The sequence below is a fragment of the Artibeus jamaicensis genome, unplaced genomic scaffold (assembly GCF_021234435.1).
Source record: "Artibeus jamaicensis isolate MK-2021 breed Jamaican fruit bat unplaced genomic scaffold, CSHL_Jam_final contig_3206, whole genome shotgun sequence".
In the NCBI taxonomy this organism is placed as follows: Eukaryota; Metazoa; Chordata; class Mammalia; order Chiroptera; family Phyllostomidae; genus Artibeus; species Artibeus jamaicensis.
The window spans coordinates 2,598,693-2,611,408 of NW_026521757.1; the positions used below are offsets into that span (position 1 = coordinate 2,598,693).

Below are 12,716 nucleotides of genomic sequence, written 5' to 3' on the forward strand. Positions count from 1 at the left end.
TATTTTGTACCTACCATTTATGCTTCTTATTCCTTGTCCCTTTTCCCCCATTCTCCACCCACCCCCTCCCCACCAATAACCCTCCATGTGACCTCCATTTCTGTGATTCTGTTCCTGTTCTAGTTGTTTGGTTTTAGGTTCAGTTGTTGATAGTTGTGAGTTTGTTGTCCTGATAGTACTTCTTACTCTCTTCCCTTACTGTTTAAGGGAAGGCAGGTCAGTAATCCCATCTGAGAGAACTGCAATTTACATTCCCCTTGAGCCTGCAATCCCACTTCTCAAATCTGCCCAGCAGACACACTGATCCAGTGACAATTTTTTTTTACAGTTTATTCATTACAGCATTGTTTATTGTTGTGAATATTTGCAGCAGTATATCTCAGCTACATCTAAGTAAATAACCTATGGTACATAATACAATACTAAAAGACAGAATATTCCACAATAGTTAAAATAATGAAGAAACTAATGTACTGATAATGGATAGTCTCTAAGATATGAAATTAAGTGAAAAGCAAAAGGCTTAAAAAGTGAGAATGGTCTTCTACTATTTGTATAAAGAATCATATATAATAATTAATTTCAAATATGTAAAATATTTCTAAAAATATACCATATCATGGATACTACCAGCTGCTGCTTCAAGGGAGGACAAGTGAATGGCCTGGGACCGAGGTGAGAGGGACACTGTGTTACTGAATACCACTTTGTGTCTTCTGAGTTTTAACTATTTAAATAAATTCTTTATTCAAAATAGTGAGCAATGTTTTCAACATTGTAACAAGGTAAAATGTATTGTTAAAATATCTAGTTTGCTACTTACAATACTGTAACTAAAATCAAGATCCACTTTATCTTCCTTCTGCTTCTATTTGAAGTCTGCCGCCTCTGTGTTGAAAAAAATGAAACAAAATATTTGACCTTTTGTAGGCACTACTCGGGGACAGCTTAGTGAACCACCCCACAAACACTTGTCTTTGTTTTAAAGTTCCAGCCAGAGAGCAGATAATCTTGGGAGAAATATTGTTTAAATTGTGATATCACTCAAACACATGCCTGATAGTCTGTGTCTTTAAAAGTTTATGAGTGAGTGAGTGAGTGAAATAAGAAGTGACTGTAAAATAATTTTAGTAAATTTTGATTTTAAGGACTTGGGGGGAAATGACCGGAAGACTAAAAGTGTGATGGTAGTCTTGTTTTCTCTTTCAGATATTAAGCACCGCCGAATACCGATCTTATTCTTTGCAAACAAAATGGACCTTAGAGATGCAGTGACATCCGTGAAAGTGTCTCAGTTGCTGTGTTTAGAGAACATCAAAGATAAGCCATGGCATATTTGGTAAAGTTTTAGATTTATTCTTCATTTTGTCATTTTGAAAAAATCTCCAAGCTTCAGTGTTTATTTTCTAAGTTCATTTTATAAATGACCTAACATGGTAGGATATAAGCTAAGGATTTTATTTTATAGAATGTGGCATTGCAGGTGTTGATGACTATATTACTATTAAAACCTTTCAAATCTTTTGAGGCATTGAAAAATATAAACAGTTCTTTAAGAAAATAAATTAAACAACCTGCTTACTCACTCAACTTCAACCCTGCTGATTTCCTTCTACACACTGAATAAGCCAACCACAATTCCATCTGAGGGTGTTTCAACTTGTTACGCCCTTTGTCTATATTATTCTCCAAAATAATTGTGCTGAGTACCTTCAGGAACCTCTCCTGATAATGCTCTAAAACAATCATTACCTTACCCTGCCTCATGTTTACCTTTCTTTGCTTTTTATGTTGCTATGTGACCTTTTCCCTTTTTTTCCTTTGTTTTATAGTTTGTCTTCTTATACTAGTGCATTAGCACCATGAAAATTGGGGTTTTATAGGCTTTCTTCATTCTAAGCCCTGGAATTGTAGTACATGGTACTTAGTAGGTTCACAATAAATACTTGTTTATTTGAATAAATATAAATGGAAATAATAATCTTACTTGGACATACTAATAAGATTGAATTCATAAATAATGTCTGAAATTATTTTACATTATTAGTATTTAATGCCTACCACAACCTGTCGTTGAACTCCCTTACCCTATGAGGTTTCCCCTTTTTATAAGATGGTATATATGGAGAAAGGCTGAACACAGAGGCAGAGAAATCCATGGCCTGTAGCAGAGAAAATACAAAGCAAGGAGTTAGTAGGGCTCAGAAAAGAACTCGAAGAGCTGCCCTTGGTGCTGAAAGTAATAGAAGAGAGCTGAGAAAGCCCTGGAAGCTCCTCAGTACTCAAGGCCTCCCGCTCCCCTACTCAGGAGTGAAACACCATCTATCTCAAGTAAAACCCTCCCTTCTTTGGAATCAGAAGAAAAGTCTTGGGTTAGAATTTGAGGTTCTGTGGTATTTTGTTGGTGAAGAATGGAGGGATTTTGAATAGAGAAATATCCAAAGATGGAACCTTTGCATATCTGTACATCATTTAGGTAAATCACATCTATGTTGATAATGTCTAAAGTAGAATAATTTTAATTTTTCCATTGTATTAAGTATTGTGAGTGGTTTGATAGAAAGTAATACATTCAAAAACATGAGTCTAATTAGTCAAAGATGCAGTCCTACTTCTAATTTTGAGGAGGAAGTTAATTTTGCAAGTGAAAAAAATCTCTAATTAAAATAATTAGCACTTGAAATTTTAAAAACTTACTGAGTTGTGACATCTAAATATTTTTCAGTGAGAGAAAAAGTAATATCCTAATGCTATGACAATGCAAAATATTACATTTCCAGTTTTCATGTTTTATGTATAACTTACAGAAGAATGCCAAGTATTTCTTTAAATTGGTGATTTTGCTTTCTTAATTCAAACTGGACATCTCTAAGTTTCAATTACTTAGTGAATTTCAAACTTCATTTGTTAAGATTTTTTATTTTTAATGCATGTATAAAATTGAAAATAGATGTATTCTTTTCCAGTTTTAGAGGTAAAGGTAATGCGCAGTGATGTAGAGATAAAATATTGCATGTCTCTTCCTACAGGTACAAGTAAATTTGCTGGGCAACAAAAGATTATAGAGAAGTATAGTCTGAAAAATTAAAAGAAACTTTTATAGTTTATTTTGAACTAGTGTACTAAACATATAGTCAACTCTTATTTTCAGGATCTTATTGCAGTATTGTTCTTCCTGTGTGTGCTGTGACTCAGTCCCCGACATGATATGTATGTTGTTTGATTATTTAAAATCTTGTAAGGTAGACAGATAATAAAACAGGTAAATAGATAACTATAAAATGTCAGCTGGAAAGGTGAAGAAAAATAAAATAGGATAATATTAGATAAAAGAAATAATGAGAGATACTCCCTCTCTGACATGTAGTTGAAGTCAGGGAGGAGTTTACACAAAGATTTGGGGGGAAAAAAAACCTTTCCAAATAAAGAGGCCAGGTAGTGAGAAGGCTCTTGGGTGAAAATGTGCAATATCTGGTATATTTCAGGAATAACAAGACGTCCAGGCTGACAGGAGCAGAGACATCCAGGATGGATTTGTAGGACATAAGACCACTGAGCAATAACCAGGGGCCATATCACATAGGGCCTGGTAGGACATGGTGAAGACTTTGGCTTTTATTTAGTTATAGGTCTTATGGCTTATTTGAAAGGAAAGCAGAATTCAGACAGTTGGGAATGAGTAGGAAAAGATGCAGGGCCTTTAGTAGGGTAGTTAGTGACTCTTCCACCAAAAGGGAAGGATTTCCCCAATATATTACTTACTTGATACTGTAGTCTTGTTCGGGACTGTGGTGTGATAAAATCAATATATTCATCTTTGCTGATATAAGTATTAATTACTGATGTTTTGCTATTGATACAGATAATCCATAGTTTGCTTTGAATAATTGTGTATCCCATGCTGTTTGTCTTTATTTTTAAGATATAAGTCATATTCATAATCTAATAAGTAATTCCTTGGAAGTAATTTCTGATTTGATTAGAATCAAATTAACTCTTATAGGTAACTTAGTACATATGTTTTAGTATATTTTATTTATTTATTTATTTTTTTAGTTTCATATATTTCTTTTTTTTAATTTTTTTTATTGATTATGCTGTTACAGTTGTTCTATTCCCCCCCCTTCATTCCCCTCAGCCCTAACCCCCGTCCCCACCATTCCCCCCCTTTAGTTTATGACCATATGTCTCAAGTCCTTTAGATTCTATATTTCCCATACTATTCTTGCCCCCCCATCTATTTTCTATCTACTGTCTATGCTACTTATTTTCTGTACCTTCTCCCCCCTTCTCCTCCTCCCACTCCCCTGTTGCTAACCCTCCTTGAGATCTTCATTCCTATGTTTCCACTCCTGATCTAGCTGTCCTTTTAGTTTGCTTTTGTTTTAGGTGTGGTTGTTAATAACTATGAGTTTGCTGTCCTTTCACTGTTCATGTTTTTTATCTTCTTTTTCTTAGGTAAGTCCCTTGAACATTTCATCTAATAAGAGCTTGGTGATGATGAACTCCTTGAATTTGATCTTATCTCATAAGCACTTTATCTGTCCTTCCATTCTAAATGAAAGTTTTGCTGGATAGAGCAATCTTGATTGTAGGTCTTTGGATTTCATGACTTGGAATACTTCTTTCCAGCCCCTTCTTGCCTGGAAGGTCTCTTTTGAGAAATCTGCTGACAGTCTGATGGGAACTCCTTTGTAGATGACTGTCCCCTTAGCTCTCGCTGCTTCTAGAATTCTCTCCTTCATTTTAATCTTGGCTAATGTGATGATGATGTGCCTTGGTGTGTTTCTTCTTGGGTCCAACTTCTTTGGGACTCTCTGAGCTTCCTGGATTTCCTGGAAGTCTATTTCCTTTGCCAGATTGGGGAAGTTCTCCTTTATTATTTGTTCAAATAAGTTTTCCACTGGTGGCTGTTCCTTTCCCCCTTCTGGTACCCCTATAATTCGGATGTTGGAGCATTTAAAGATGTCCTGGAGGTTCCTAAGCCTCTCCTCATTTTTTTGAATTCTTGCTTCTTGACTCTTTTCTGTTTGGCCATTATTTGCTTTCTTCTGGTCCACTCCATTGATTTGAGTCCCAGTTTCCTTTTCATCGCTATTGGTTTCCTGTGCAATTCCATTCATTTCAATTAGTTTCGTCTTCATATGTTTGTCTAATTTGTGGCTATAATCAACCAGTTCATTGAGGATCCTGATCACCAATGTTTTAAACTGTGCGTCTGAGAGTTTTGCTATTTCTTCATCACTTAGATTTATAGGCTCTGGGGCTTTGAGATCTTCTTGAGCCATTTTTAGTCTGTTTGTGCCCGTTAAGTCTGAGGAGCAGAGCCTTGGACTCCCAAGTCACTGGGTTGTGACTCTGTATGTGGAGGCGTGGTCAGAGTGGGGAAATGGCGCGGCCCCTTCTGCTGTTACTAGCAGCTGGGTGAAGAGCAGAGCTGTAGGTTGTTCACCGGGGCAGGGCCACTTTGTTTTAGTATATTTTAAAATCATGCTTCAACACACTAAAAGGAACCCTAATTCAGAAAATCGAATTATGTATTCTGTTGCTCTTACATGATTATATTTTAAAAGGAAATGACTACTTGATCAGTAAAATATTATGAGAAGCTATCCGACTGTGTCTTGGGAAGGATTGATACTCAAAAAATTTCTAGCATTTTGTTTTAGTTTATATAACTTAATTATAATTATTTATAAAATAATCACAGTGAGGATTTAAATTTACTCCCAAGAATAGAAAGACCTTGAAAAGACCCTGATAGATATATAGATATAGAAATGTGTGTGTGTGTGCATGTGTGTATATATATCTCAAATATTTGTTTTCTTAATTTATTTATTTAATTGTATACCTCAAATATTTAATTCTCATAGTAACCATATGAGGTCAATGATAAAATATTCCCCCATGTTACAGACACTAAAATTTAAGCCAATGAAAAATGGCTTAAATTATTATTACTAAAATTTCCTGGGTTTTTTTTATTATACCAGTTTACCAAAGTTATAATTATAGGTTTATACCCTATAGGTATCAAATTCCATTTCAAATAAAGTCACTCAATCTATGGCTAAATGACATCCTAAGTCAAATATTTCTAATAAATAACTGCTCTTTAGTCACTGGGCAAAGTAGGAAGGAGGGGACTCTAAAACATTTCTACCACTGGAAAAAATAACTCAAAGTATGTTTTGTTAATGTCAGTCTGAGTACTGTTCCTAAAGTAATAACTTTTGTTGATACACTTTTTAAAATGTCATACCAATTAAATCAGTACAAGTTAGAAATAATTTTCTCATGTCCTCCTCCAGAACACTTAGACTTTTATTTTCCATGTACATTCAGCTTCGGCGCTTAACCAGTTTTGTTCAGAAATGTGTTACTAGAATATATTAAATGGCTATGTGGAAAAGTTGTGGTTGTTTATTCTTGTGGTTCTGTGATATAATGAAATGGCTGTGTTTCTTACGGACTTTGTTTCAGTGCTAGTGATGCCATAAGAGGAGAAGGACTGCAAGAAGGTGTAGACTGGCTTCAAGGTACATCACAAAACACTGTTCATCTTCAGCCTTTATTTCCTTTCCATTCACATTTGTCTTTCCTTTTTTTTAACATTTTTTTATTCTATCACTGCCTTTTCCCCCTTGTTTTCATTTATTTCTGCCTTCAGAAAATGCACTACAGTAAGTATCCAGTACCTTACTCCATTTACTTCTATTACATTTTTCTAAAAAATTTATTGAAGTAAAGTGTTTGATTTTTTACAATTACATGACAACTGTAGAAATAATTTTAATTTATAGCAATAAATTTCCATGAGAGCTAGTAATAGAAGCACATTTGAAGTTTGGAACAAATTCTAGACCTTACTGTCAATAACTTAAAATAAGTCTGCATGGCATGTATTTTAAGAATGCTTTACTCCATATATATCTTCATTTACATATAACATGTTTATATAACCTTTAACACCCATGTTTAGAATTGTAAATACTGGTATTTTATTGATGCTTTGTATATTTTGGTTCTGTTTGTTATTCTTCAAAATTCTTATATTAGGTTAGTACATGCTTACTATGTCAAGGAATAAATTAAGATACATCATTTTATAAATTTAAAAAAAAGATACATCACTTCTCCTTCCTTGGCTGATGTGGCTCAGTGGATTAAGCACCAGCCTGGGAATCAAAGGGTCACAGGTTTGATTCTCAGTCAGGGCACATGCCTGGGTTGTGGGCCAGGTCCCCAGTAGTGAGTGCACAAGAGGCAACATTGAAGTTTCTTTCCCTGTCTTTCTCCCTCCTTTCCCCTCTGTCTAAAAATAAATAAATAAAATCTTTTTTTTAAGAGATACATCATTTTTCCTAAGTTTACATTGTCTGCTAGTTACAGGAACGGCTTGAAGCACAAATATCCACACGGAGCAGAAGTAAATGAAACTGAGTTCATTAGGTTCTTATTACAGGCCATGAGGGTCAAGCCAAGAAATTTTCATTTGTGAGAACAACTGAGAATCATTCATATTAGGCATCTCCTGCTCTGAACAAGGGTGAATAACAAGATATTATAAATTCAAGTTTTAGTCTTATGGCTATCAACTGAATTCTTCGACACTGTCCTTTTAATTCCAGTTATATGTGGGTTTTTTTCCCTCCTCTGTATGTCATGGTGGATCTTTGAACCCCCAAAATATTATTTATGTATGGGCAAGAGTAGCCTGTTTATCTGTGCATTGAAATAATATTGCTTTGATTCAAAGTACTAAATATATTTTTATACATTATCAGTAAAATATGGTATTTTAGTTAATTTCACAGACTGTTACCAATTTTTCTCCATTGTATTTATGGAGTCATCATGATATTTACCATAAACTGCAAAGAAAATTCTAGTCATAATTTTTTTCATCATCCAAGGATATTTTCATTGATTTTAGAGAGAAGGAGACGGGTGGAGGAGAAAGAGAGAGAGACATTGAGTGGTTGCCTCCCCTGTGCACCCAGACTGAGGATCAAACCCGCAGCCTAGGTGTGTGCCCTGACCAAGACCAAACCTGCAACCTGTTGGCATACAGAGACAACGCTCCAGCTAACTGAGCCACCTGGCCAGGCCTAGTCATAATTTTATAATTAAGTGAAACTTAATTGAGAACTTCTAGTGGTTCTCAGAATAACTATTGGAATTTTTCTGTGAACACACCAACTTAGTTTCATAGACTGTGGTAAAGAAGTAGTCAAGGGACTGATTCCTTTTGTTTTATAGGGACAGCCTATAAAACATAGGTTGCAGAGGAGTGTTACAGACAAACATATTTTCAGCCTTGATTTCTTCTTTACAAGTGCTTATTATTGCTCACAGTGAAGATATAGTGTGGATCAAACCCTATAATTGTTCATACCAAAGTAATTCAAAGCATAGTAATCACTAAAAAGTAGGTTGAGAGAGTCATCTGAATTTTACATCATAGCTTGTTCCCTTTTTTTTTTTTTGAGGGGGAGGGAAGTACATATTTTGTCACAATGAGGCCACTAGGTGTTAGTAATAATCCATCACCACAGTGCCATTTGCCAACTCTTGTCTGTCACCTAATTTTTGTATCTCTGACTTTTCTGATTCATTATCTTTTCATCTCCCCTTCCAAGTCTTTGCAAAGAAGGTACATTGTTGGAAATATTTTTGTGCACTTGTGTTGCCAGGTTTTATATAACTGTTGCAACAGCTCTTTGCATGGTTAGTTGAATCCCTGTTTTATGTAGGTGTCATGGAATAGTATTTAAAAAGCACCTGAGCCCTTGAGTCTACTGTATTCATTCCACTAACTATTATTAATTAACATCCTTTATCTTATGAATATTATTTTCTTCATCTGTAAAATTAAAAAATAAAACGTCAGAATTGTACAGATTAAATGAAACACTGTATGTATTAATCCCTAGCATAAGAAAACACTCAATAAATGTTAAATGTACCTACCCTTTTACCAACTGCTCTATTTAATAAAGAAGGAAACTTTGTACATAGATTAAAAAGTTTATCAGTCTGGGTTTGAATAGGAGATCCTTTGGTCATAATTCTTATGTAATAGTAATTTGTAATTTGATGCTCCTGTCTCACTGGATTTCAAAAGAGGCAGAAACCTATTTTACAAAATAAGTAACAGTGTGTAGGAGATTTGCCTGTGTCTATAACTAACTTATTAGGCATAAGTTTTTATGTAAATCTAACTCTGAAAGATGTTCTGGATTTATCTCTTCATTTTGCTTCCAAAATTCTGAAATTTCCTAGCATGATAAACAAGAAGGCCCTTGAACCAATTTAATCTTATTATTTAGTAGTTAAGATTGAAAGTCCAGGGGTAAAATATTAAATGACACATTTTGTGCCGTGATTCCATTCTTTTTTGGAAGGAGCCCCAGTGATTACCTCTGAATTGCAGCCCAAAGACAAGAATCCCTGAGGAGATTATGAAGTGTTTTTTTAAAAACCAACCGAGAATATATGGAGATCATCACAGAGATATAAGTTGTTTTCTAGCTCTGACACTTTGAAGTAAGATATTTATAAAAAGAAATCCTCCCATGTGAAAAAGGCAACTTACTCATTTTATCACTTTGGATGGGAAAGGTTAATACTTTCAGATTTTAATAGAGGACTTATAAACTATTCATATGATTGTTGCAGAGAAAAAGGATCGAACACACACTTAGTTTCATCTCCTCCTCAAATCTCACTAAGAATAAAGGGACTTTTGTTTAAAGACATTAACCCTCAAGGGCAAAGAGAACAGGAGTGACAAAAATGGCAACCAAATTTTGGAAGCTGAATATCTGATGAATGTTAAATGACTTACCAGATCAGATGACTGCTGAATGGTTTACCAGACCTAAAGACCTTTCCCTTAACAGAGAAAGCAGAATACTGAGCTAGCACTGGGGAAAGCTGGAAAGCATCCTAATTTATATTGCGCATCCCCTCAAGGGCTCGATGTTGGTGAAAATGTAAATCAGATAAGTTGGGGCTGAAAAGAAGACAAAGTCTTCCATCTTTATTCCAAAAGGGGACTAGAGGTTAATCTTCTGCAGAGTCAGACAGCCTATCTCTGCACTAGCACAACTGCATGTAGTAGTTCTGAGCTGAAAATGATGAGTGACCGAAGTTTTCATACCAAATATTTCATTCGTTTCTGCTTTGTGCATCTTTCAGAAGACGCTGGCAGTAGGCAGGAAATAGAAAGTCATTTCCGAGGAATCAGAAGCCTAAGAGAGAAGACCTTGTGGTGTTAACATCAGAAATTCCCAAGGAGATTCCTCAGCTAGGGGCACTAGAATGAAAACCATATTTGACAAACCTAACGCACATATCAAAATTCCAATCAGCCATACAGTGTTTATTCATACATGTGGGAAGGTGGCAAAGGGTCATCAGGCATATGAAGACAAAAACATGAATCATGGAACATGAACAGGAAAAGTTAGGTTAGAGAAAGTGGAATTTACTTAGAACATTTCAAAAAACAAGCATCAAAAAGAAAGAATCAAAAACTGAGCTTTTGGAAAATAATAATAGAATACTAGACATGGAAAACTCAGTTAAAAGAAGATAAATAGCCCTGGTTAGGTGGCTTGGTTGGTTGGAGCATCATCCTGTACACCAAAACATTGCAAGTTCAATCCCCTGTCAGGGCACGTGCTGGGTTGGCCAAAAGGTTCATTCAGTTTTTTCCATAAAATACCTCTAGTAGCACTTAGTTGTCTTCAACTTCATTTGAAACAATGTTATTAGACTGTATTGTGACAGCTGTTTTATCAGCATGCATTTAAAAAAACTTATCAAAATTGGTGAATTTTTGTGTAGCATTTTAACATTGAAGAGGGAAGAAAATAAGCAACATTTTCAGCATGTTATGCTTTATTATTTCAAGAAAGGTAAAATGCAACTGAAACACAAAAAGATTTATACAGTGTATGGAGAAGGTGCTGTGACTGATCAAATGTGTCAAAAGTAGTTTGTGAAGTTTCATGCTGGAGATTTCTTGCTGGATGTTGCTCTACCATTTGATAGACCACTTGAAGTTGATAACAATCAAATTGAGGCATTAATTGAGAAAAGTCAACATTATACCATGTGGGAGATAACCAACATACTCAAAATATCCAAATTGAGTGTTGAAAATCACTTTTCACCAGCTTGGTTATGCTAATGGCTTTGATGTTTGGGTTCCCCATAAGTGAAGCAAAAAGAACTTTCTTGACCATATTTCTTCATGTGATTCGCTACTTAAACCTAAGGAAAGTATTCCATTTTTAAAATAAATTGCGACAGGTGATGAAAAGTGGATACTTTACTAATGTGGAATGGAAGAGATCATGGAGCAAGTGAAATGAACCACCACCAACTACACTAAAGGCTGGTCTTCATCCAAAGAAGATGATGTTCTGTATGTGGGATTGGAAGGGAGTTGTCTATTATGAGCTCCTTCCAGAAAACCAAACATTAATTCCAAACAGTACTGCTCCCAGTTAGACCAGCTGAAACCAGCACTCAACAGGAAGCGTCCGAAATTAGACAACAGAAAATGCATAATCTCCCATCAGGATAATGTAAGACCACATGTTTAATGGCCAGAGAAAAACTGTTACCGCTTGGATGGGAAGTTCCAATTCATGTGCTGTATCCACCAGGCATTGCATTTTCAGATTACCACGTATTTTGGTTTACACAAATTCTCTTAATGGAAAACTTTTAATTCCCTGGAAGACTGCCAAAGGCACCTGGAACAGTTCTTTGCTTGAAAAGATAAAAAGTTTTGGGAAGATGAACTCATGAAGCTACATGAAAGATGGCAGAAGGTAGTGGAACAAAACAGTGAGATACATTTTTCAATGAAGTTATTAGTGAAAATGAAAAATTTATCTTTTATGGATTACTTTAAAACTGAACGAACATTTTGGCCAACCCAATACTTAGATTGCAGGTTCAATCCCCAGTCAGGGCATGGAAGGGAGGCAACCAATTGGTCTTTCTTTCTCTTTCTCTTTCTCTTTCTCTTTCTCTTTCTCTCTCTCTCTCTCTCCCCTTCCCTCCCCTCCCTCCCCCATCTTCCTTTCTCCCCTTTCCTGTCTTTCTAAAATCAAGAAACATATCTTTGGATGAGGATTTAAAAAAAGGAATAAAGGCAATCTCAGAAAGTAGAGCAAAAAGACAAAGAATAGAAAATTGGAAAGAAAAGATAAAAAAGTAAGGGGTCAGGTTTAGGAGGCCCAATATCTTAATAGTAGGAATTTCAGAAAGAACAGAGAAAATAGAGGGGAGAAAAATCATCAAATAAATTATCAAACAGTATTTTCAAGAACTGAATGATGAGTTTTTAGTTGAAAAGCCTCTTGAGACCTCAGTGCAGTGGATGAAAGTGTTCTCACACCAAGGTACATCATTATTAAAGGTCAACACTGAAGACCATGGAAGAGTCTACAAATTTCTTGAGAAGAAAATAAGAGTTTTTGTGTAAAGGATAAGGATACAGAATAGCATCATACTTTTCAGCAGCAACACTTGGAAGCTGTAACATAATTGGGCAGTGCCTGGAACAGTCCTGGCACCTGTGTTCTCAGCCAGTATCAGTGTGTTGTGACTGCAGAATGAAGACATCTCCATCCATGTAAAGTCTCAAGAATTTACTTTCTATACCTTTTACTAAGGTAGATACTGAAAGG

General features: G+C 35.3%; 1 protein-coding gene across 1 annotated transcript in view; it reads left to right on the top strand.

Moving 5' to 3' along the window:
- Positions 1-12,716, top strand: part of ARL6 (ADP ribosylation factor like GTPase 6) — a 56,210-nt gene that overhangs the window by 39,874 nt on the left and 3,620 nt on the right. The window contains exons 7-8 of the mRNA XM_053663540.1: positions 1,210-1,339; positions 6,487-6,542. Of these exons, the coding sequence (XP_053519515.1) occupies positions 1,210-1,339; positions 6,487-6,542 (186 nt within the window). The remainder of the gene's footprint in view (positions 1-1,209; positions 1,340-6,486; positions 6,543-12,716) is intronic.